The sequence below is a fragment of the Bombina bombina genome, chromosome 12 (genome assembly GCF_027579735.1).
Source record: "Bombina bombina isolate aBomBom1 chromosome 12, aBomBom1.pri, whole genome shotgun sequence".
Taxonomy (NCBI): Eukaryota; Metazoa; Chordata; class Amphibia; order Anura; family Bombinatoridae; genus Bombina; species Bombina bombina.
In genome coordinates, this window is record NC_069510.1 from 82,142,387 (window position 1) to 82,165,960 (window position 23,574).

At 40.3% G+C, this 23,574-nt stretch overlaps 1 protein-coding gene across 1 annotated transcript in view; it reads right to left on the reverse strand.

Annotated features, from left to right (window-relative positions):
- Positions 1–3,291: 3,291 nt before the first annotated feature.
- The window catches only part of LOC128642726 (immunoglobulin lambda-1 light chain-like), a 68,398-nt gene continuing 48,115 nt past the window's right edge, over positions 3,292–23,574 (reverse strand). Inside the window, exon 4 of the mRNA XM_053695505.1 lies at positions 3,292–3,919. Coding sequence (XP_053551480.1) covers positions 3,591–3,919 — 329 coding nt within the window. The 3' untranslated portion in view covers positions 3,292–3,590. The remainder of the gene's footprint in view (positions 3,920–23,574) is intronic.

Here is a 23,574-nt window from a genome sequence, read left to right on the forward strand (position 1 = left end):
AAGGTACAGTGGGCAAAGTATTGTGTGACATAGTACGTGTTTCGCTAGTTCATATACTTAAAGTGAATGTAAGTTTTGATGCAAAAGTGCCCGGTTTTTAAAAATTCGATTAAAAACAGGGGCACTTTAATTCATCAAAATATACATTTCACTTGTGTTGTGAAAAAATACTTACCTTTTAATCTTGACAGACGCTCCAGCTTCCCCCGGTCGTCGCAAGCCATTTCTGACGTCAGAAATGATGGATGGGTCATCCTCCAATCACGGCTTCCCCCCGGGGGAATCAGTGTCTGATTCAACGCCGTGATTGGAGGAAGCCGGATTTCTCATTTTAGACCCAGTAAGAGGCTTTGCGACGGCCGGAGGAAGCTGGAGCGGCTGTCAGGATTAAAAGGTAAGTGTTTTTTCACAACACGAGTGAAATGTAAATTTTGATGAATTAAAGTGCCCCTGTTTTTAATCGAATTTTTAAAAACCGTGCACTTTAGCATCAAAATTTACATTCACTTTAATGAAGAGATTTGTTATTCATTTTGTAAAAGCGTAACGAATACACTTTTTTTTGCACAGGTCTAGTAGGAGACACAAGCAATAGTAGGCAGGTTCCAGCAACTCACCAATGTCCTTCACCTGTACAAATTTAGACTGGGTGACTGCATAAACCAGGGGTCATCAACCTTGGCATCCCAGATGTTTTGGAACTACATTTCCCATGATACTCAGCCTGTCTAAAGAGTGTCTGAGTATCATGGGAAATGTAGTTCCAAAACATCTGGGGTGCCATGGTTGCTGACCCCTGGCATAAACCAACTTGTATGAATATCAATAAACTGTTTCCAGCAGCACAGTATATTTATTCACCTTTCTTGAAACATATGGATCAATACCAATATGGTGACGTTTTGAGCAATCATCTCTTACCTATGCAATGTTTAACACACACTGAACACATAACTTAAATACCCATTAAAATGGTCTTGTACTATAAAGTGTGTTTCCCCTTAATGTCTTCTAAATGACTTGTTATACCTACTGTAGAGTATGGGAAATTGTTTTCCCATACAAGTTACAAACTTTAAAACCAATATCACAGTGCCACACTGTGGTTATTTCCAGTTATTACACATCTATATCAAAACTGGATACCACTAGGTGGTGTGAATCATATTATATACACAGAAGCATCAGAATGAGGTCTCTATTAAGGCCATTTGCATCTAGGTTTGTAAATGTGCTATAAACTATAACATAGCAAAAGTGGGTAATTTGCAGCATTTTTCAAAATACTTAAAGGGGCATACAACCCACATTTTTTCGTTGTTGATTAAGACATGGGTGTCGATTTAACATATGTCGGACGGACATGATCCTCTATAGCAGATCATGTCTGCCCGACTTCGCTAAATGCCGACAGCATACACTGTTGGCATTTAACATTGCACAAGCATTTCTAGTGAAATGCTTGTGCAATGCTGCCCCCTGCACATTTGCGGCCAACCGGCCTCTAGCAGGGGGTGTCAATCATCCCGATCATATCTGATCAGGATGATTTCTGTCCGCCGCCTCAGAGGTAGCGAATGAGTTAAGGAGCTGCATTGCGTGTTAAATCGGCCTCAAATTACAATTTTAAACAATTTGCTTCATTCTCTTTGGTATCTTTTTTTGTAAAACATACATAGGTAGCTTCAAAAGCATCAATGCACATCAGGGAGCTAACTGTTGATTGGTGGCTGCACAGATGTGTCTCTTGTTATTGGCTCAATAGTGCATTGTTGCAAACAAAGGTTAGCAAGAGAATAAAGGGACATTAAACACTATTGGCTAGATTATAAGTGGAGCGCAAAATGTGTGCTGGTGTATTACAAGTTAGGTGCAATGCAAACGCGAGCTCGTGTTTGAATTGCACGGAAGCTTTACTCTCACAAGAGTGCCCTTCCATAGGCTCCAGTGGTAGCTCCGTTCTCCTGCTGTCAGACACGGCATGAGAACTAGCGCAGGGAAGGGGGTAAGTCATGCAGCTATGGCAGCAAATGTAGATATATATGTATATGCTTATGTATATACACATATTAACACAGAAATATACACACATATACATATATATTTACAGGGAACACACAGTTCACCATAGACCGCTATATAAAGGCACTTTTCAGTGCCGTTTTTTTCTAACACCCCACTCCCGCCAACTTAAACCCCTCATAACTGCTTTTTGCAGGGGGTTTTATTTAAAAAAAGATCATTTTTTAATAAAAAAAAAGAATATTCTTTACTTTGGGGGTTATTTTGAAAACTAACCAGATGTCTGACCTCGAGCTCGTGGTTGCAATAACCAGACACTTGTAAACAGGCGAATTTTCCTGATTACGGGTGCGCAATAAATTGTCGCTCCGCTTGTAATCTAGCCCTATATACATTTTATATGCATGGTATTGAGGTTATTCCCTGCCCCGCTCTAGTCATGGGTGCCACCATGTTGACATATAGCTTTCACTACATTCCAGTGCTGATGTATTTGCAAATGTGCAGCAATTCTCCTTCACCTGCAGTGTAACCTAGGTTTCAAAATGGCAGCTCCCATTATTAGAGGGAGGTGCATGAAACATATTTAGTGTTTGGTGTCCCTTTAATTGATTTCCTTTCAAATCTTCAACACACCTTTGTATTTCTTCCTCTTTTGACCGCCCCTCTTCCTATGCTCCCTCTCCCAGTTTAATTACTGACACTCTTGGATTCACCCTATTTTCTTTCAAACTGACCTGCCATAAAGTCTTTTGTGAACATGTAATTATTGTCTCCTTCATATTGCTGTTCTCTGTTGCCTTTTCAGCATCAAATTACAAATTAATTTTAACGTTTTCATCTGTGTTTCAGCTTTGTATCTGTGGTTTAAATGCCCTGTAAATGTCATGCTAAACCCTTTAGGTACCTGGTATTATTGGTCCCATGTTTTATGTTATTTTCTATTATTCTTTTTCTTTATTTTTTTTTTCTTTTCTTTAAAACTCAAGACAATTTTTTTTTTTTTTGCTTAAACTCGCAACTTTATTAGTTAACAATTACTTTGGCATAAGAGACCCAAACCATTTCACTTGAAGGAATATTAAACTCAGAACGAAATTCCCCATAAAATGTTTTTTTATTTTTATTTTTTAAACAGTAGTGAAATGAAATTAATTTACTAGAAAATTTTCCAGTTTTACCACCAAGACATCAAGACCAATGTTCAAGTCAATTTACTCCAAAATGTAGCCATGATTAACCTAAATGTGTTTTTAAGTCAAGTCATTTAGGTGGTAATTCATAGTTCCAGTAGTTTACATCCTTTTATTCTGCTGCTATATTTGTAATATACTTGTATCCATAGTTTGTATACTTTACATTTTTGTAGATATAGGAGTATTCCTTTTATTCAGTGGTCTGATCATTGTGTGCACAGGAATAAGTTGTAAACATATTCTTAGCAAAATGAAAATCAAGTGTCTCAATGTTGAAAGTATCCTTGGTGGTTCAGTACATTCCGGAAGCCTCATAAGAAAGTTCTAAGTAATAATCGTTTAGGCTTTATGTCCATGAATTTGAATTTGAGTTTAGATTTCTGTAAGACATTCATAGAGATTTTTGGAGATTAAAGTCCGAGAGGAGTCATGACGCACTTCGCAGGACAAGGAAGTGAGATTTTTCATATGGTGGTGTGGCATCTCTAGGATAGTAGTCATACTATAGAAATTGTCTTCTGCTAAGATCAGAGGTCCTATAGAGATGTCCCCTTTGAGTTTTTGGCCATTCAGTTTCCAAGTGACCTCAATAATTTCTGGAAAGAAATTGCTGACCAAACACATGATGTGTATCGGGAAGGAGTTGGTTATAGGTTGTCCACTGCTTAGTAGAGTTACAGAAGGTGGTACAACGTCTTCTCCTGCAAACAATGTACCATAAAAGATTAGACCGAACTAAAAGTAATTATACAAAGCACACATGAAAACTTTTACAAATATATGCTTACATTGTGTAATATAATCAGTTTTCAGATTTAATGAGATATGTTGTACAAGATGCTAAGTAGAGGAAGCAATAAAGTGGCAGAATCAGTTTATCTAAGCAGGTAGCCATGGGCAGTGTCTTGGTGAAATATCTTGTATACTTTATAGGTATATGAAAGTGTCTAATAAAATCACAATCCAAAATAAATACAACATTATAAAAAATGGCCCTTATAGCAAGACCCCAGTATCCAAGTTCTCCTTCTGAAGTTTTTTTTATTTATTTTTTGTTTATCAAATATAAAATGCAATCAATTGTAGTTTAACACTGTAGAATATATGTGTCAATATTTTAAATCGTCACACTGTCTACTCACATGCTTTGGCACTAATACAAGCTCTTTATAAAAAGTTGTGTGGTGGTAAAACCACTAAAGAATCCTGGACTTCAAGGTGTCTGCAAAACGAGTGTTGGATTGGTACACTTTTGGCCATTGTGTCACTTAGGTGCCTAAATGGAGCACATAAAGCTTTCTGTGTAGCTGGCACCACTCTGCCTCTCGAGTGACTGCACTTAGGTGCTACCACTAATATAAGACCCTCACTAAATGATGTTTTAAAGGGACATAAGACCCAAATGTTGAATCATTTGAAAGTGATGTTGCGTATCTTTAAAAGACTGATTACAAAATATCACATGAACATCTCTATGTAATGAAAGGAAGATATTTTACATTGTTACATTTCTCAGTAACAACATCCTATCGCAAAGGGACTTTAAGCATCCAATCAGGTTGCTTGTCCTGGGACCTACCATGAACATGCTTGCATTTGCAGGCACTTTATTTCACTCCTCATTTTAAGGAGGTTTACTATGTAGTCTCAAAAGATTATGGTGAAGTCCCACAAGATCATAGTAAAGCAAAGTGTGAACTCATCACTGATAATACTGATTGACTGTTACAATGACAGTAAGAAGTGTAGCTAAAGGATAACTGATCACAGAGCACTTACTCTCATAAATTAATGAAACATAAGAGGTAAAATATCTTCTCTTTTTACATAGACATGTTCATGTGATATTTTCTAGTTAGCTTTTTACAAATATACTGCATCACTATCAAGTGATTTAGCATATTGGTAACATGTCCCTTTAACCCCTTAGTGACCAGACCGATTTTCAATTTTCTTACCGTTAGGGGCCAGGGCTATTTTTAAATTTCTGCGGTGTTTGTGTTTAGCTGTAATTTTCCTCTTACTCATTTACTGTACCCACACATATTATTTACTGTTTTTCTCGCCATTAAATGGACTTTCTAAGATACTATTATTTTTATTGTATCTTATAAATTACTATAAAAAAAATGATAAAATATGATGAAAAAATGGAAAAAAACACACTTTTTCTAACTTTGACCCCCAAAATCTGTTACACATCTACAACCACCAAAAAACACCCATGCTAAATAGTTTCTAAATTTTGTCCTGAGTGTAGAAATACCCAATGTTTACATGTTCTTTGCTTTTTTTTGCAAGTTATAGGGCAATAAATACAAGTAGCTCTTTGCTATTTCCAAACCATTCCCCCCCCCCCCAAATTAGTGATAGTTACATTGGAACACTGATATCTGTCAGGAATCTCTGAATAACCCTTCACATGTATATATTGTTTTTAGTAGACAACCCAAAGTATTGATCTAGGCCCATTTTGGTATATTTCATGCCACCATTTCACCGCCAAATGCGATCAAATTTTCACAAACTTTAGGTTTCTCACTGAAATTATTTACAAACAGTTTGTGCAATTATGGCACAAATGGTTGTAAATGCTTCTCTGGCATCCCCTTTGTTCAGAAATAGCAGACATATATGGCTTTGGAATAGTTTTTTGGTAATTAGAAGGCCGCTAAATGCTGCTGCGCACCACACTTGTTAAGGTGTTTATTAGGTAGCTTGTAAGGTTAATTTTAGCTTTAGTGTAGAGATCAGCCTCCCACCTGACACATCCCACCCCCTGATCCCTCCCTGACCCCCCTCAAACAGCTCTCTTTCCTCCCCCACCTCACAATTGTCACCGCCATCTTAAGTAAAAGGCATTTAAAAAAAAATAAAAAAAATTATATTTATTCTGCAGTCATGGATCCAAGCTTAGCCACCAACCTCATGACCCCCCCCCCCCCGTTACAGCTCTCTAACCTTCCCCCCTCTACCTATTTTTCCACCCACCATCTTGGGTACTGGCAGACAGTTTGCTAAAAAATAATGGATTTTTTTTTTTTTATAATAAATAAAAACAAAACCCAATTTTCTGCAGTGTAGCTGCCCCCCCCCTCAATACCCTACCCCCTCCTAGATCCCTTTACAATAATTTATTTCCCTCTCTTTCCCTCCCTCTCCCTCAACCAACTTAATGTAGCGTGCACACTCCCCCCGAATGCTCCCTCTGACTTGCGTGCACTGCAGGGACAGGATCCGGAAGTCCCTCCAACGATGGGCCGCCCACCCGCCTCCCTGCTGCGGATCCCACCCAGCAACGATCGGCACCATCACTGGCCGATGCAGAGAGGGCCACAGAGTGGCTCTCTCTGCATCATAGGCTAAAAAAAGGGTATTGCAGGATGCCTCGAGGCATCACTGCAATACCCTGAAAGCTCTTCCAGCGCTTGAAACCCCAGATGACGTGCCAGGCACGCCCTTAATCATTAACTGACACTTTTTGTAGGACGTGCCTGGCACGTCCTTGGTCATTTTTTTTCTTTCATGATTCAGATAGAGCATGCAATTTTAAGCAACTTTTTAATTTATACCTATTATCATTTTTTCTTTGTTCTCTTGGTATCTTTATTCTGGTTAGGAGCCAGCTCATTTTTGGTTCACAACTGAGTAGAGCTTCCTGATTGGCTTGCTACATTTAAACACCAATCAGCAAGCGCTACCCAGGTGCTGAACCAAAAATGGGCCCGGATCTTAAGCTTACATTCCTGCTTTTTCAAATAAAGATAGCAAGAGAACAAAGAATAATTGACAATAGGAGTAAATTAGAAAGTTGCTTAAAACTGCATGCTCTATCCGAATCATAAAATAAAAAAATGGGTTTAGTATCCCTTTAACATTGATTCTGTTGTTGGCCAGATTACAAGTGGAGCTCTAAATATCGCTTGCGCGCAAGCGAAATTAGTGCTCCACTGAGTAACACCAGCGCATGCTAATGTGTGCTGGTATTACAAGTTAAGCGTAATGCGAATGCGAGCTAGGAAGCATTGCGCTCACAAGAGCGCACTTCCATAGGCTCCAATGGGAGCCTCGTTCTGCTGCCGCTTCACTTGTAATCTAGCCCTAAATAAATTACAAGATTTTGCTTACCTGTAAATCTAAGAATTCTGTAGTGGTTTTACCGCATGCCGGATTAAATATAGCGTGTTCCAAAGCATGTGAGTATCCATTGTGACAATTTGATACATTGATACCTATTGCCTTTTATCTTTGAGGAACAAAAGAATAAAATATTCTTCAGAAGGAGAACAAGGTTTGCTTCAGAAACGATACAATATACCTTTTGCTTAGTACGTAAGAGACCTGTTTTATATATATTTTTTTATATTTTGATCACATATATTGTAATTCTAGGGGTATGTGCGCTTACTCCTTAGTTTAACTGGTGACAATTTTGCAGTAAACCTGCCTCTCTGAAATCTTTATTTTTGCTGAATTTGAGTGTCTGTCTCCAGCGCACAAAGTTTATTTTTTTCAAACTGTTTAATTATTCTGAAGTTTCTATGCAAAGGATGATTTCCTTTTACAGAGTCAAATGGGTGGCACAGTCATATCTTCTAAAGTACTAAATATGAATATTACTCTTGAAAGGAGTTTTCCATCTGCTGAGATTTACCTCCCAATAAAGTGCTACATTACTAGTGGCGCACTAAAGTTAGTGCAGGTCCGTGCTAACTTGTGTGCATATTACAATCTGAAAGTAAACGGGTGCACTTGAGCACAAACAAAATTTGCGCTTGTTGGGTTAGCGAGACTGAAGACCTTTAACAAACTTTTTTTTTGTTAAAGGTATAAAGGTATATGGTATGTGACAAGGTATTTGACTGGAAAGGGCTATTATGTATATGTCTAAATATGTGTGTGTATGTATGTGTGTGTGTGTATATATATATATATATATATATATATATATATATACAGGCATACCTCTGAGATATTTGGGGTTTGGTTCCAGACCACCGCAATAAAGCGAATATAGCAATAAAGGGAGTCACACTATTTTTTTGGTTTCCCAGTGCATGTAATAGTTATACGTACACTATACTGTACTCTATTAAGTGTGCAATAGCATTATGTCTAAAAAAAACCCTTTGTACATACCTTATTTTAAAAAACACTTTATGTCTAACTATCATCTGAGCCTTCAGTGAGTCGTAATCTTTTTGCTGGTGATGTGTATACATAGGTGTCTATGTATGTGTATACATGTGTATTTATGTTTTGTTTTTGTTTTTACGATAAATCTTTTTATTGAAATCGCAAATATTACAGTTACATAATCATTCAGCAGAAGGAAATTTCTTTTACAAGTATAACTCAACAACTAACATAAATAAGAACATTAGTACAAATAAAAAACAGGAGCATATGAACACAGTACATTCTGGCATAATCAATTAACACAACCAGCACCTTAGTACGGCTCAGCTTAGTGTAATTAGCATAGATCTTGTTCCCAAAGAAATATCACATCTGCAATGAAGTCCTTTTTACCAACATAAGTGTAATGGATTTTCTCCAATTCTAAAATATGATTAACTTCTCTCATCCACATCTCATATGATGGAACTATATCTTTCTCCTGTTAAGTGTAGTCAGTCCACGGGTCATCCATTACTTATGGGATATTAACTCCTCCCTAACAGGAAGTGCAAGAGGATCACCCAAGCAGAGCTGCTATATAGCTCCTCCCCTCTACGTCATACCCAGTCATTCTCTTGCACCTAACTAATCGATAGAATGTGTGAGAGGACAGTGGTTATTAAGACTTAGTTTTTATTTCTTCAATCAAAAGTTTGTTATTTTAAACGGCACCGGAGTGTGTTGTTTTTTCTCAGGCAGCATTAGAAGAAGAATCTGCCTGAGTTTGTGTATGATCTTAGTGGACGTAACTAAGATCCATTTGCTGTTCTCGGCCTTCTGAGGAGCGGGGTAACTTCAGAACAGGGGACAGCGGGCAGGGTTCACCTGCAAAGAGGTATGTTGCAGTATATTATTTTCTAAGGAATGGAATTGACTGAGAAAATACTGCTAATACCGTTAAAATGTAAGTACAGCCTTAAATGCAGTAGTAGCAACTGGTATCAGGCTGTTATGTATGTATGTTGGCACTGAGGTATTTCTGGGGAATGGCACTTCACTAAGAAAATACTGTATACATATAACTTATAGCCTTTCTGCAGTGAGAGCGACTAGCAACAGGCTTTTAATATCATTTCATATATTTATATTAAAACGTTTACTGGCAGGTTAATCGTTTTTTTTCTCTGAGGTACTTGGTGAAAAATTTTATGGGCATTATTTTCCACTTGGCTGTCGTTTATTTTAAATAAAGTCAGTTTATTGAGCTTCCCCACTGTTGTATTATGAGTGGGAGGGGCCTATTTTGGCGCTTTTCTACGGAGTAGAAATTCAGTCACAAGTCTCCATTATTCTCCCTGCATGATCCAGGACGTCTCTACAGAGCTCAGGGGTCTCCAAAACTAGTTTTGAGGGAGGTAATCACTCACAGCAGACCTGTGAGACTGTGCTTTGACTGTGATAAAACGTTTATATTTTATTGTTATACGTTTTTTCCGGTATTAAGGGGTTAATCATCCATTTGCTAGTGGGTGCATTCCTTTGCTAAATCAATGCTTTTACTGTAAAAAATTGGTTTCTATAACTAATCCGGTTATTTGTTATTTCAACTGTGACAGTTTTTGTGTGCTTCTTAAAGGCACAGTAACGTTTTTTATATTACTTGAAAATTGTTTAAAAAGTATTTTCCAAGCTTGCTAGTCTAATTGCTAGTCTGTTTAAACATGTCTGACACAGAGGAATCTCTTTGTGCAATATGTTCTAAGACCAATGTGGAGCCCAATAGAAATTTGTGTACTAATTGCATTGATGCTACTTTAAATAAAAGCCAATCTGTACATGTCAAGAAAATTTCACCAGACATTGAGGGGAAAGTTATGCCGACTAACTCTTCTCACGTGTCAGTACCTGCATCTCCCGCTCGGGAGGTGCGTGATATTGTGGCGCCAAGTACATCAGGGCGGCCATTACAAATCACTTTACAAGACATGGCTAATGTTATGACTGAAGTTTTATCTAAATTGCCAGAACTTAGAGGTAAACGCGACCACTCTGGGGTGAGAACAGAGTACGCTGATAATGTTAGAGCCATGTCTGATACTGCGTCACAAGTGGCAGAGCATGAAGACGGTGAGCTTCATTCTGTAGGTGACGGATCTGATCCAAATAGACTGGATTCAGACATTTCAAATTTTAAATTTAAGCTTGAGAACCTCCGTGTACTATTAGGGGAGGTATTAGCGGCTCTGAATGATTGTAACACGGTTGCAATCCCAGAGAAATTATGTAGGCTGGATAGATACTATGCGGTACCGGCGTGTACTGACGTCTTTCCTATACCTAAGAGGCTTACAGAGATTATTACCAAGGAGTGGGATAGGCCCGGTGTACCCTTTTCCCCCCCTCCTATATTTAGAAAAATGTTTCCAATAGACGCCTCCACACGGGACTTATGGCAGACGGTCCCTAAGGTGGAGGGAGCAGTTTCTACTCTGGCTAAGCGTACCACTATCCCGGTGGAGGATAGCTGTGCCTTTTCAGATCCAATGGATAAAAAGTTAGAGGGTTACCTTAAGAAAATGTTTACTCAACAAGGTTTTATATTACAACCACTCGCATGCATTGCGCCTGTCACGGCTGCGGCGGCATTCTGGTTTGAGTCTCTGGAAGAGACCCTTGAATCAGCTCCATTGGATGAGATTACAAACAAGCTTAAAGCCCTTAAGCTAGCTAATTCATTTATTTCTGATGCCGTAGTACATCTAACTAAACTTACGGCTAAGAATTCCGGATTCGCCATTCAGGCGCGCAGAGCGCTGTGGCTAAAATCCTGGTCAGCCGATGTGACTTCTAAATCTAAATTGCTTAACATACCTTTCAAAGGGCAGACATTATTCGGGCCCGGTTTGAAAGAAATTATCGCTGGCATTACTGGAGGTAAGGGCCATGCCCTGCCTCAAGACAGAGCCAAACCAAGGGCTAGACAGTCTAATTTTCGTGCCTTTCGTAACTTCAAGGCAGGAGCAGCATCAACTTCCTCCGCTCCAAAACAGGAAGGATCTGTTGCTCGATTCAGACAGGGCTGGAAACCTAACCAGACCTGGAACAAGGGCAAGCAGGCCAGAAAACCTGCTGCTGCCCCTAAGACAGCATGAAGTGAGGGCCCCCAATCCGGAAACGGATCTAGTAGGGGGCAGACTTTCTCTCTTCGCCCAGGCTTGGGCAAGAGATGTCCAGGATCCCTGGGCGTTAGAGATCATATCTCAGGGATATCTTCTGGACTTCAAAGCTTCTCCTCCAAAAGGGAGATTTCATCTTTCAAGGTTGTCAACAAACCAGATAAAGAAAGAGGCGTTTCTACACTGTGTACAAGATCTTTTACTAATGGGAGTGATCCACCCGGTTCCGCGGTCGGAGCACGGACAAGGGTTTTACTCAAATCTGTTTGTGGTTCCCAAGAAGGAAGGAACCTTCAGACCAATCTTGGATTTAAAGATCCTAAACAAATTTCTAAGAGTTCCATCGTTCAAAATGGAAACTCTTCGGACAATCCTACCCATGATCCAAAAGGGTCAGTACATGACCACAGTGGATTTGAAGGATGCCTACCTGCACATACCGATTCACAAAGATCATTACCGGTACCTAAGATTTGCCTTCCTAGACAGGCATTACCAGTTTGTAGCTCTTCCCTTCGGGTTAGCTACTGCTCCAAGAATCTTTACAAAGGTTCTGGGTTCTCTTCTGGCGGTACTAAGACCGCGAGGAATATCGGTAGCTCCGTACCTAGACGACATTCTGATACAAGCGTCAAGTCTCCAAACTGCCAAGTCTCATACAGAGTTTGTACTGGCATTTCTAAGGTCTCATGGCTGGAAAGTGAACGAAGGAAAGAGTTCTCTATTGCCACTCACAAGAGTTCCCTTCTTAGGGACTCTTATAGATTCTGTAGAAATGAAAATTTACCTGACAGAAGACAGGTTAACAAAACTTCTAAATGCTTGCCGTGTCCTTCATTCCATTCCACACCCGTCAGTGGCTCAATGCATGGAGATAATAGGCTTAATGGTAGCGGCAATGGACATAGTACCCTTTGCACGCCTGCATCTCAGACCACTGCAATTGTGCATGCTAAGTCAGTGGAATGGGGATTACTCAGATTTGTCCCCTATGCTGAATCTGGATCAGGAGACCAGAAATTCTCTTCTATGGTGGCTTTCTCGGCCACATCTGTCCAAGGGGATGCCCTTCAGCAGGCCAGATTGGACGATTGTAACGACAGACGCCAGCCTGATAGGTTGGGGCGCTGTCTGGAACTCCCTGAAGACTCAGGGATCATGGTCTCAGGAGGAGAGTCTCCTTCCCATAAATATTCTGGAATTAAGAGCAGTATTCAATACTCTTCTGGCTTGGCCTCAGCAGCTCTGAGGTTCATCAGGTTTCAGTCGGACAACATCACGACTGTGGCTTACATCAACCATCAGGGAGGAACAAGGAGTCCCCTAGCGATGATGGAAGTCTCAAAGATAATTCACTGGGCAGAGTCTCACTCTTGCCACCTATCAGCGATCCACATCCCAGGCGTGGAGAACTGGGAAGCGGATTTTCTAAGTCGTCAGACTTTTCATACGGGGGGAGTGGGAACTTCATCCGGAGGTTTTTGCCCAAATACTTCGGCGTTGGGGCAAACCAGATCTGGATCTCATGGCGTCTCGTCAGAACGCCAAACTTCCTTGTTACGGATCCAGGTCCAGAGACCCGGGAGCAGTTCTGATAGATGCTCTGTCAGCACCTTGGGCCTTCAACATGGCTTATGTGTTTCCACCCTTCCCGATGCTTCCTCGATTGATTGCCAGGATCAACCAGGAGAGAGCATCGGTGATTCTAATAGCGCCTGCGTGGCCACGCAGGACCTGGTATGCAGACCTAGTGGACATGTCGTCCTGTCCACCATGGTCTCTACCTCTGAGACAGGACCTTCTGGTGCAGGGTCCTTTCAAACATCCAAATCTAATTTCTCTGAAGCTGACTGCTTGGAGATTGAACGCTTGATTCTATCAAAGCGTGGATTCTCTGAATCAGTGATTGATACTTTAATACAGGCTAGGAAGCCTGTCACCAGGAAAATTTACCATAAAATATGGCGCAAATACTTGCATTGGTGCGAATCCAAGAGTTACTCATGGAGTAAGGTTAGGATTCCTAGGATATTGTCTTTTCTACAAGAAGGTTTAGAAAAGGGTTTATCCGCCAGTTCGTTAAAGGGACAGATCTCAGCTTTGTCCATCCTTTTACACAAACGTCTGTCAGAAGTTCCAGACGTTCAAGCTTTTTGTCAGGCTTTGGCCAGGATTAAGCCTGTGTTTAAAACTGTTGCTCCACCATGGAGCTTAAACTTAGTTCTTAACGTTTTACAGGGTGTTCCGTTTGAACCCCTTCATTCCATTGATATCAAGCTGTTATCTTGGAAAGTTCTGTTTTTAATGGCTATTTCCTCGGCTCGAAGAGTCTCTGAGTTATCGGCCTTACATTGTGATTCCCCTTATCTGATTTTCCATTCAGACAAGGTAGTTCTGCGTACTAAACCTGGGTTCTTACCTAAGGTAGTTACCAACAGGAATATCAATCAAGAGATTGTTGTTCCATCATTGTGTCCTAACCCTTCTTCAAAGAAGGAACGACTCCTGCACAATCTGGACGTTGTCCGTGCCCTGAAATTTTATTTACAGGCAACTAAAGATTTTCGACAAACTTCTTCCCTATTTGTCGTGTATTCTGGACAGAGGAGAGGTCAAAAGGCTTCGGCCACCTCTCTCTCTTTTTGGCTTTGTAGCATAATACGTTTAGCCTATGAGACTGCTGGACAGCAGCCTCGTGAAAGAATTACAGCTCATTCTACTAGAGCTGTGGCTTCCACTTGGGCCTTTAAGAATGAGGCCTCTGTTGAACAGATTTACAAGGCTGCAACTTGGTCTTCACTTCACACTTTTTCCAAATTTTACAAATTTGACACTTTTGCTTCTTCGGAGGCTGTTTTTGGGAGAAAGGTTCTTCAGGCAGTGGTTCCTTCCGTGTAAAGAGCCTGCCTGTCCCTCCCGTCATCTGTGTACTTTTAGCTTTGGTATTGGTATCCCATAAGTAATGGATGACCCGTGGACTGACTACACTTAACAGGAAAAAACATAATTTATGCTTACCTGATAAATTCCTTTCTCCTGTAGTGTAGTCAGTCCACGGCCCGCCCTGTTTTTTATGGCAGGTCTAAATTTTAAATTTTACTCCAGTCACCACTGCACCCTATAGTTTCTCCTTTCTCGTTTGGTTTTCGGTCGAATGACTGGGTATGACGTAGAGGGGAGGAGCTATATAGCAGCTCTGCTTGGGTGATCCTCTTGCACTTCCTGTTAGGGAGGAGTTAATATCCCATAAGTAATGGATGACCCGTTGACTGACTACACTACAGGAGAAAGGAATTTATCAGGTAAGCATAAATTATGTTTTTTTCCAAAACCTGGGTATCAGACGTCTAGCACAGTTAAGCATAATCTGCAAAAGCTTCTTCCTATATAGACATGGGGTTTTTGGTATATCACCCAAAAGGACCATAGTAATTGTAAGTTTGATAGTGTTTCCTATAGTTTTCGTGAGTTTATCGCCAACAGCCTTCCAGTATGTCTGTAAGAGTGGACAGGACCACCATGTATGGGAAAGAGTGCCAATCTCGCCGCAATGTCTCCAGCAATAGGGGGATAAGTTAGGGTAAATGCTGTGAAGACGGCGAGGTGTTAAATACCATCTTGACATTAGCTTGAAGTTCATTTCTATTAAAGTTAGTGAAAGGGAAGCCTTTTTATTTTCCCTGAAAATACGACTCCAATGAGTATCAGGTAGGTTTATGCCAAGCTCTCTTTCCCATTTACCAATAAATGCAGGTTTTTTAGAGGGAAAAGATCCCCTAAGTAATTTGTAAACTATTGAGATATGAGAGCTTTTAATAGAAGGGGACGTACACAGTGACTCAAAGGGGGTTAGGGGTCTGGTAAGGGTTGTTTTGTGTGGGCTATTGAATATGGCATGTCTGACTTGGAAATAAGGGAACCACATATGGAACGGTGGGCCTAGCAATTGACCTATCTCTGCTTGTGTACGTATCAACCCGCCATGAAGGAGAATATGTGCTGGTATATTAGAAGGGGAACCTGCAATCAAAGGTGTTTGGATAGTCTGGGATTTTAAGAAAAGGGAGTTATTTAATAGAGGGGTGAGGGGGGATATCTGCGTAGATATCAGGCTATCTCTAGCCAGTAGTTTATCCCATGTGCGGAAAGTGGTTGCTATGAAATAGTCATTCCAAATCTCTGAGGGTCTCAACTTTGGTGGAGTCCAACATTGATCACCTAGGTTAATTCCACCTGCCAGGTAGGTTTCCATTTGCACCCAGGGTTTTTCAGAAGGGGAATGTTTCCAGGCTACAATGCGTGCTAGGTGTGTCGCTCTATAATAGTTTATCAAGTTAGGTGCTCCCAGTCCACCATCTTCTCTATCTAGGAATAGTGTTTCTCTGGCCACTCTAGATCTTTTGTGCGACCAGATAAACTGGTCAAATTTTTTTTGTTGTCGTGTAAGAAATTGTGTAGGGATGTCTATTGGGAGTACTTGAAAGAGGTATAAAAATTTAGGGATAATACTCATTTTTATTGCATTTATACGTCCCATCCAAGAAAGCCGACCCTGTTTGTGCCAGGATTCCAACAATTTATTGGTTTCGTCTTGCAAAGGGATATAATTAAGGGAGAATAGTTCTGTTTGTGTTGCTGATATGTCGATGCCTAGATACCTTATTTTCTTGGCTATCTGGAAAGAAGTGTATGTTGTGATAAAGTGTGTTTCTTCATCATTGAGATACAGTGATAGGATCATTGACATGTTCATATTGACTGAGAAATTAGAAACCGATCCATACTCCTCCAGTTCTCCCAGTAGGGCCGGGACTGAGGTGAGAGGTGAGCGCAGGGTAAATATAACATCATCTGCGTATAGGAAACATTTCTGCAATAGATCACCAAAGGGGACGCCCTGTATATTATGATTACACCGTGTGCCGTTATTTATGGGGATTTCCTGGGAGAGTGTGCCGTTGATCATGACAAAAGCTGTTGGGTTACTATAGAGGGCTTGTATGCGTGATATCATTGTGCATGAAAACCCAAACTTTGACAGGATGGACCACAGAAAATCCCAGTCCACCCTGTCAAAGGCCTTCTCGGCATCTATAGAGAGAAGCATCAAGGGTGTCTTGGAGGCAGAAGTGCTTGAGAGGGTATGCAGGACTCTAATGGTATTCTCCTTAGCTTCCCTTCCAGGGATGAAACCGACCTGGTCGGGGTGCACCAGAAAGGGAAGGAGTTTGCTAATTCTCGTGGCTAACAATTTGGCATATAGTTTGATATCGATATTTATTAACGATATGGGGCGGTAATTAGTTACTTTCTCTGGTGGCTTGCCCGGTTTGGGTATCACCGAGATTGTGGCTTCTAGTAATGTTGTCGGAAGTTGATTAATCTGGTCGATAGAGGTGTACATCTCTAGCAGATGGGGGCTAAGAAGGGGTTTGAAGAGGTGATAAAATTTAGGTGTGAATCCGTCTGGGCCGGGTGCTTTTCCTTGTGGCAAGTCTTTAATGGCTAGTAATAACTCCTGTAAAGTAAACTGTTTGTCTAGATTTTCTATATCGGTATCAGAAAGCCTAGGGAGCTGGGTCTGATCAAGATACGAATTTATTCGCTGCTGTTTATCTTCTGGACTTAAGGAGGGAATGTTATATAGGGAGGTGTAGTACTGCGCAAACTGATTAGCGATTTCAGTGTTATTAGAATGGGCAACGCCCGAGGAGTCTATAATCTTAGTGATATGTGTTTTATATATCGCTTTTTACGTAAGGATCTCGCCAGTAAGCGCCCGGCCTTATTGTTTTCAATGAAAAACTTGGACTCGGATGTGATAGCTCTCATATGTGCATTTTGTATTAAGTATTGGTTTAAAGCTTCCCTGGCTAGTTGTGATCTCGCTAGTAAAGATTGTGACTGGGGGTTTCTTTTCAGCTCTTTTTCACAGTTATTAAACTCTGAGGTCAGAGAAGCAAATTGAGCAGCACGCTGTTTGCGTTGCCTATGCGTGTGACCCATAATCACCCCCCTTATGAAACACTTATATGCCTCCCAGTTAGTTATTGCGGATGTGTCTAGATGATTGTTGAAAGAGAAATACTCTGTGGTTTTCTCTGCTATATCGGTGACTATTAAGGGGTCTAAGAAAATCTGATCATTTAGTTTCCAACGTTGTTGGAATCCTGGTTTAGAGGTCCAAATAAAGGTGGAACAGACCATGCTATGGTCAGACCATGTAGTATGGTATAGTCTAGAGTCAACAAGGGAGGGAAGCATACTTTGTTCACAGAAGATATAATCGATACGTGTGTAAGTGTGTTGTGGGTTTGAAAAAAAGGAGAAATCTTTAGTGGATGGGTGGGTAGTTCTCCAAGAGTCAAAGAAGGGAATAGAGCATATTGCTCGCCAGTTGGCTTTTATCTGGGTGTTCCTGATATATGACCTGCCTGAGGACGTGTCTAATGCAGGATTAATAGGGAAGTTTAAGTCGCCCCCTAAGAAGATGGGTCCCTTTGAAATATCAAGTATCTGGTTTATCACCCTATGGAAGAAGGGAGGTTTAGGGCAGTTCGGGGCATAAATGTTAGCTAGAGTTATAGGTCTACCAAAGTATAGCCCCATTAAAACAAGAAAACGACCCTCTTTATCAAGATATTTGGTAAGTAGTTCAAAAGACGTACCTTTTCTAAAAGATATACAAACCCCATTATGTCTAGTCGGGCCTGAGCACAAAAAATGCTGGTCATAATGGAGTTTCGAAAGGATGGGTTCATTCGATTTTTTAAAGTGCGTCTCTTGTATCATGATAATGTCCACTCTTTTTTTATAGAAATCGTGGAAGGCTATTGAGCGCTTTTGTGGTGAGAGAAAACCTTTAACATTTTGCGTAGCTAGCTTAAACTGACTAGATTGTTTTGGTATTGACATGTGTATGTTGTCGGGGACTTATAAAGAAAGGGAAACCAAGATGTACTGGTCACTTGTGTCGTGTGTATGGGGGTTTTGGTGTCAGAGAGTACAAATATATAAAACCAAAATATATAACTCTAAAACAAAGGAACAGAACAATTTGGAATAACTGTGTCCAAGGATATACTGAAGTGATACAGTAAGAAGAGGGAGAGGGGGGGAGAAGGAAGGGGAACAGGGAAAGGAAGGATGGGGGAGGGGGGAAGGGGGGAGAGTAAGATTGGTGTAGGGTGAAAGTGGAACGATATCTGTAGTCCTCTGCCAGCGGGGGCAGAGGGTACGAGGGAAGAGAGTTAGGGGGAACAGACAGCTAGTGAGAAGCTGAGAAAGAGAGGGAAATGGGGGAAGGTACGGCCCGGTGGAGCCGCCCCAACAGACCTGGTATTATCAAGTGCATGTTCGAGACCAAAGACAATAAGAAGAAAAAACAAACATAATTTGAACAGTGAAACATCAAACCTTATGCATGACATACAAACAATAAAACAATAGAACATTGAGCATTGTATATAAAACCATTGTGACATGAGAATAAGCCAGCATTTATAAGCTTTTGTGGGAAATAACTTGATTTTTGCAAGTCAAAAGTCTCAATAAGTTCAAACAGCATAAGCGCGCTCAAAAATAGGATCTGTGGTGCGAGATTATGCATAGTCAGTTTCGTTAAAAGTCAAAGTGAGATAGAACAAGGTATCACCCTGTAGGGTGTGTGTACAGCCATATACTCACAAACTCTTGGGTATCGGGTCATGTAGTGACAGCCAGAGCAGAGTCCATCTGAGCTGCAGTAGCTGTGCAAATCTTCTTACGCTGTTGTTTACCAATGATTTCAGACCAAAGTCTCCGCTGTGGCCTTGGCAAAGGAGTTGAAGCTTTGGAGGGTCCAGGGGCTGCAGCCTCAGGAGCCGGTATATCCAAAAGTTGGCAGAAATCATTAATATCCTCTGTAGAGGTGCATTCAAATCTTTTGCCATTTTTGATTATTTGTAGTGATACTGGGAATCCCCACCTATAAGGGATTTTTAGGGAGCGCAGATGGGCAGTGAAGAGTGCAAATTCTTTTCTCAATAACAGCGTTCTGGTCGATAAATCTTGAAAAATTTGAATTTTCGCACCTTGAAAGGAAAATGTAGGTTGTGATCTTGCCATTTGAAATATCTTTTCTCTATCCCTGTAGCTCGAAAAGCACACTATTATATCCCTTGGGGGCTGATTATCATTTGGTTTAGGCCTAAGAGACCTGTGTGCTCTCTCGATAGGTATAACATCAATCACTCTCTGGTTAGAGATGGCTAGAGACTGTAGAAGATTTTGTAGGTGTTCAGATATATCTTCATTTTTCACAGATTCAGGGATGCCTCGAATCCGAAGATTATTTCTCCTTGTTCTATTTTCAATATCGTCTATTTTATTCTCTAGGTCTGAAATCTGCTGCTGCTGACTGTCTATAGTGCGTGACATCTCAGAAACATCTCTAGTGATCTCTTCAGTGTGATCCTCAAGGGATTCGACTCTACACCCTAGATCGTTTATATCTTTCTTTAGCGCAGCACATTCTGATTTAATACAGGATTTAACCTGGTTAATGAGGGCCTCCATAACTTTTAGTGTGACTGGGCCATCTTCACTATGGTGCTGAGTGTGAGGGGGGGATGCTGCTGATTGAATTGTGTCCGGATTGTCAGATAAATCCTCTTCCTCACTGCAAGCTTGAGATATCTCAGGTTTTTTCTTTTTGTGATCTGAGCTTTTAAAGAAGGTATTCACTGTTCCAGAAACCAAAGTGGTCTTTAGTGTCTTATCGTTCTTGGTGTTTCTGCGTACCGCCATGCTGACAAAACAGGTACAGGCTTTTGCTCTTTTACAATGAAATTGAACTTTCCTGGTGTATAATGTTGCAAGTCTATCACTGAGATGTCACTGGGATTGAGGTATATCTTTCTTTATGCCATTAAGTCAAAACATAGGCTTTACGGTAGTTCGTGTATACAACACCTATTGCCCCTGGAGTGCATTAAATTATCTCTGTGTTAGAAGCTGGGGGCGTTTTTTGGGCCTTCAAGAACTTTTAGAGCATTTTGGTATTTGGCATTATGCTGTTAATCACTCGTTTTTGCTCTCCATTATCCCAACGTGGCGCTGCTTACCCTGTTACTATGATAATCCTGCAGTTCTCTGAGGAAAGGCTTCTTCCAGCGTTCGTCACCAGAACGCATGAGCAGGCTTCAGATGCGGCCTCCTTTACGGGTCGGGAGCCCAAACAGCTGTTCCGCCGTAATCACGGCTCAGAAAATCAGTCCGGAGGTCCCCGTGTGCTTTACCCTCATGCCACGGTAGAAATCAGATCTCTCCTGGCTGTATATACTCATCTGTGAGGAAGCTCCACCGCCGCCGTTTCAGGAGCTCTAACAAAGTGCGGCCATTCAGCACGCCCGCACGCTCCGCCCCCCGTATTTATGTTTTTATATGTGTATATATGTTGGAAAACTTGTACTGATGCTCAACCTTCAATTTGTAAGAAGAGCAATATCTGCAAAGAGTAATTAAGTGAACTGCAATAAAATAAGGTATGCCGGTGTGTGTGTGTGTGTGTGTGTGTATGTGTATGTATACAGGGAGTGCAGAATTATTAGGCAAATGAGTATTTTGACCACATCATCCTCTTTATGCATGTTGTCTTACTCCAAGCTGTATAGGCTCGAAAGCCTACTACCAATTAAGCATATTAGGTGATGTGCATCTCTGTAATGAGAAGGGGTGTGGTCTAATGACATCAACACCCTATATCAGGTGTGCATAATTATTAGGCAACTTCCTTTCCTTTGGCAAAATGGGTCAAAAGAAGAACTTGACAGGCTCAGAAAAGTAAAAAATAGTGAGATATCTTGCAGAGGGATGCAGCACTCTTAAAATTGCAAAGCTTCTGAAGCGTGATCATTGAACAATCAAGCGTTTCATTCAAAATAGTCAACAGGGTCGCAAGAAGCGTGTGGAAAATCCAAGGCGCAAAATAACTGCCCATGAACTGAGAAATGTTAAGCGTGCAGCTGCCAAGATGCCACTTGCCACCAGTTTGGCCATATTTCAGAGCTGCAACATCACTGGAGTGCCCAAAAGCACAAGGTGTGCAATACTCAGAGACATGGCCAAGGTAAGAAAGGCTGAAAGACGACCACCACTGAACAAGACACACAAGCTGAAACGTCAAGACTGGGCCAAGAAATATCTCAAGACTGATTTTTCTAAGGTTTTATGGACTGATGAAATGAGAGTGAGTCTTGATGGGCCAGATGGATGGGCCCGTGGCTGGATTGGTAAAGGGCAGAGAGCTCCAGTCCGACTCAGACGCCAGCAAGGTGGAGGTGGAGTACTGGTTTGGGCTGGTATCATCAAAGATGAGCTTGTGGGGCCTTTTCGGCTTGAGGATGGAGTCAAGCTCAACTCCCAGTCCTACTGCCAGTTTCTGGAAGACACCTTCTTCAAGCAGTGGTACAGGAAGAAGTCTGCATCCTTCAAGAAAAACATGATTTTCATGCAGGACAATGCTCCATCACACGCGTCCAAGTACTCCACAGCGTGGCTGGCAAGAAAGGGTATAAAAGAAGAAAATCTAATGACATGGCCTCCTTGTTCACCTGATCTGAACCCCATTGAGAACCTGTGGTCCATCATCAAATGTGAGATTTACAAGGAGGGAAAACAGTACACCTCTCTGAACAGTGTCTGGGAGGCTGTGGTTGCTGCTGCACGCAATTTTGATGGTGAACAGATCAAAACACTGACAGAATCCATGGATGGCAGGCTTTTGAGTGTCCTTGCAAAGAAAGGTGGCTATATTGGTCACTGATTTTTTTTGGTTTTGTTTTTGAATGTCAGAAATGTATATTTGTGAATGTTGAGATGTTATATTGATTTCACTGGTAAAAATAAATAATTGAAATGGGTATATATTTGTTTTTTGTTAAGTTGCCTAATAATTATGCACAGTAATAGTCACCTGCACACACAGATATCCCCCTAAAATAGCTATAACTAAAAACAAACTAAAAACTACTTCCAAAACTATTCAGCTTTGATATTAATGAGTTTTTTGGGTACATTGAGAACATGGTTGTTGTTCAATAATAAAATTAATCCTCAAAAATACAACTTGCCTAATAATTCTGCACTCCCTGTATATATATATATATATATATATATATATATATATATATATATATATATATATATATATATATATATATATATATATATATATATATATATATTGTCCACCAGAAAAGGTATTGGATTACTTATTAGCACCCTAGTTATTGCTAACCATGGGTCCCACCCCCCCACGACTTGCTTTTAAAGTTTCTCGGACAGAATGCATGTGCGACAGACAGTCCGGTCTGTCTAAGAACACAATAACACAAAAGTGTTTAATTTCCTGTTGTTGTAAAATAACATGTTAGAAAACATGAAAAATCCACATATGAAAAATAAAAATGTTTAATTAATAAAAATGTTTCATGTTGTTGTTGTAAAAATGTTTAATTTCCTGTTGTAACAAAACATGGTAAAAAACATATGAAACATCCACATATGAAATATAAAAATGTTTAATTTCCTGTTCTTGTAACAAAAACATTGTACAAAACATGTGTTTTTGTAATCCAAAATAAAAATGTTTAATTTACTGTTGGTGTGTTTTCCTAGCATTACCTGGGTAAAGCCCAATGTATGATTTTATTACCTTTATCCAGAAGCCTTTAGTTAATCCTAGGATTACTCGGGTAAAGCCCAAAATATGATCTTACATTGTGCTTTACCCAGAGCCATTGGGTAATCCTAGGATTACCCTTTTTATGACTTTACCCGTAACATATATATATATATATATATACACAGTATTTATACAGTATATATATATATATATATATATATATATATATATATATATATTAGGGTTGCACCAATACCATTTTTTTAAGACTGAGTATAAGTACCGATACTTTTTTTCAAATACTCACCGATACTTTTTTAATGTCATGACAGTTTACCAAGCACAATACAGAATAATGATTTAAGATCGCTTCTTTATAATTATGAACTGTATC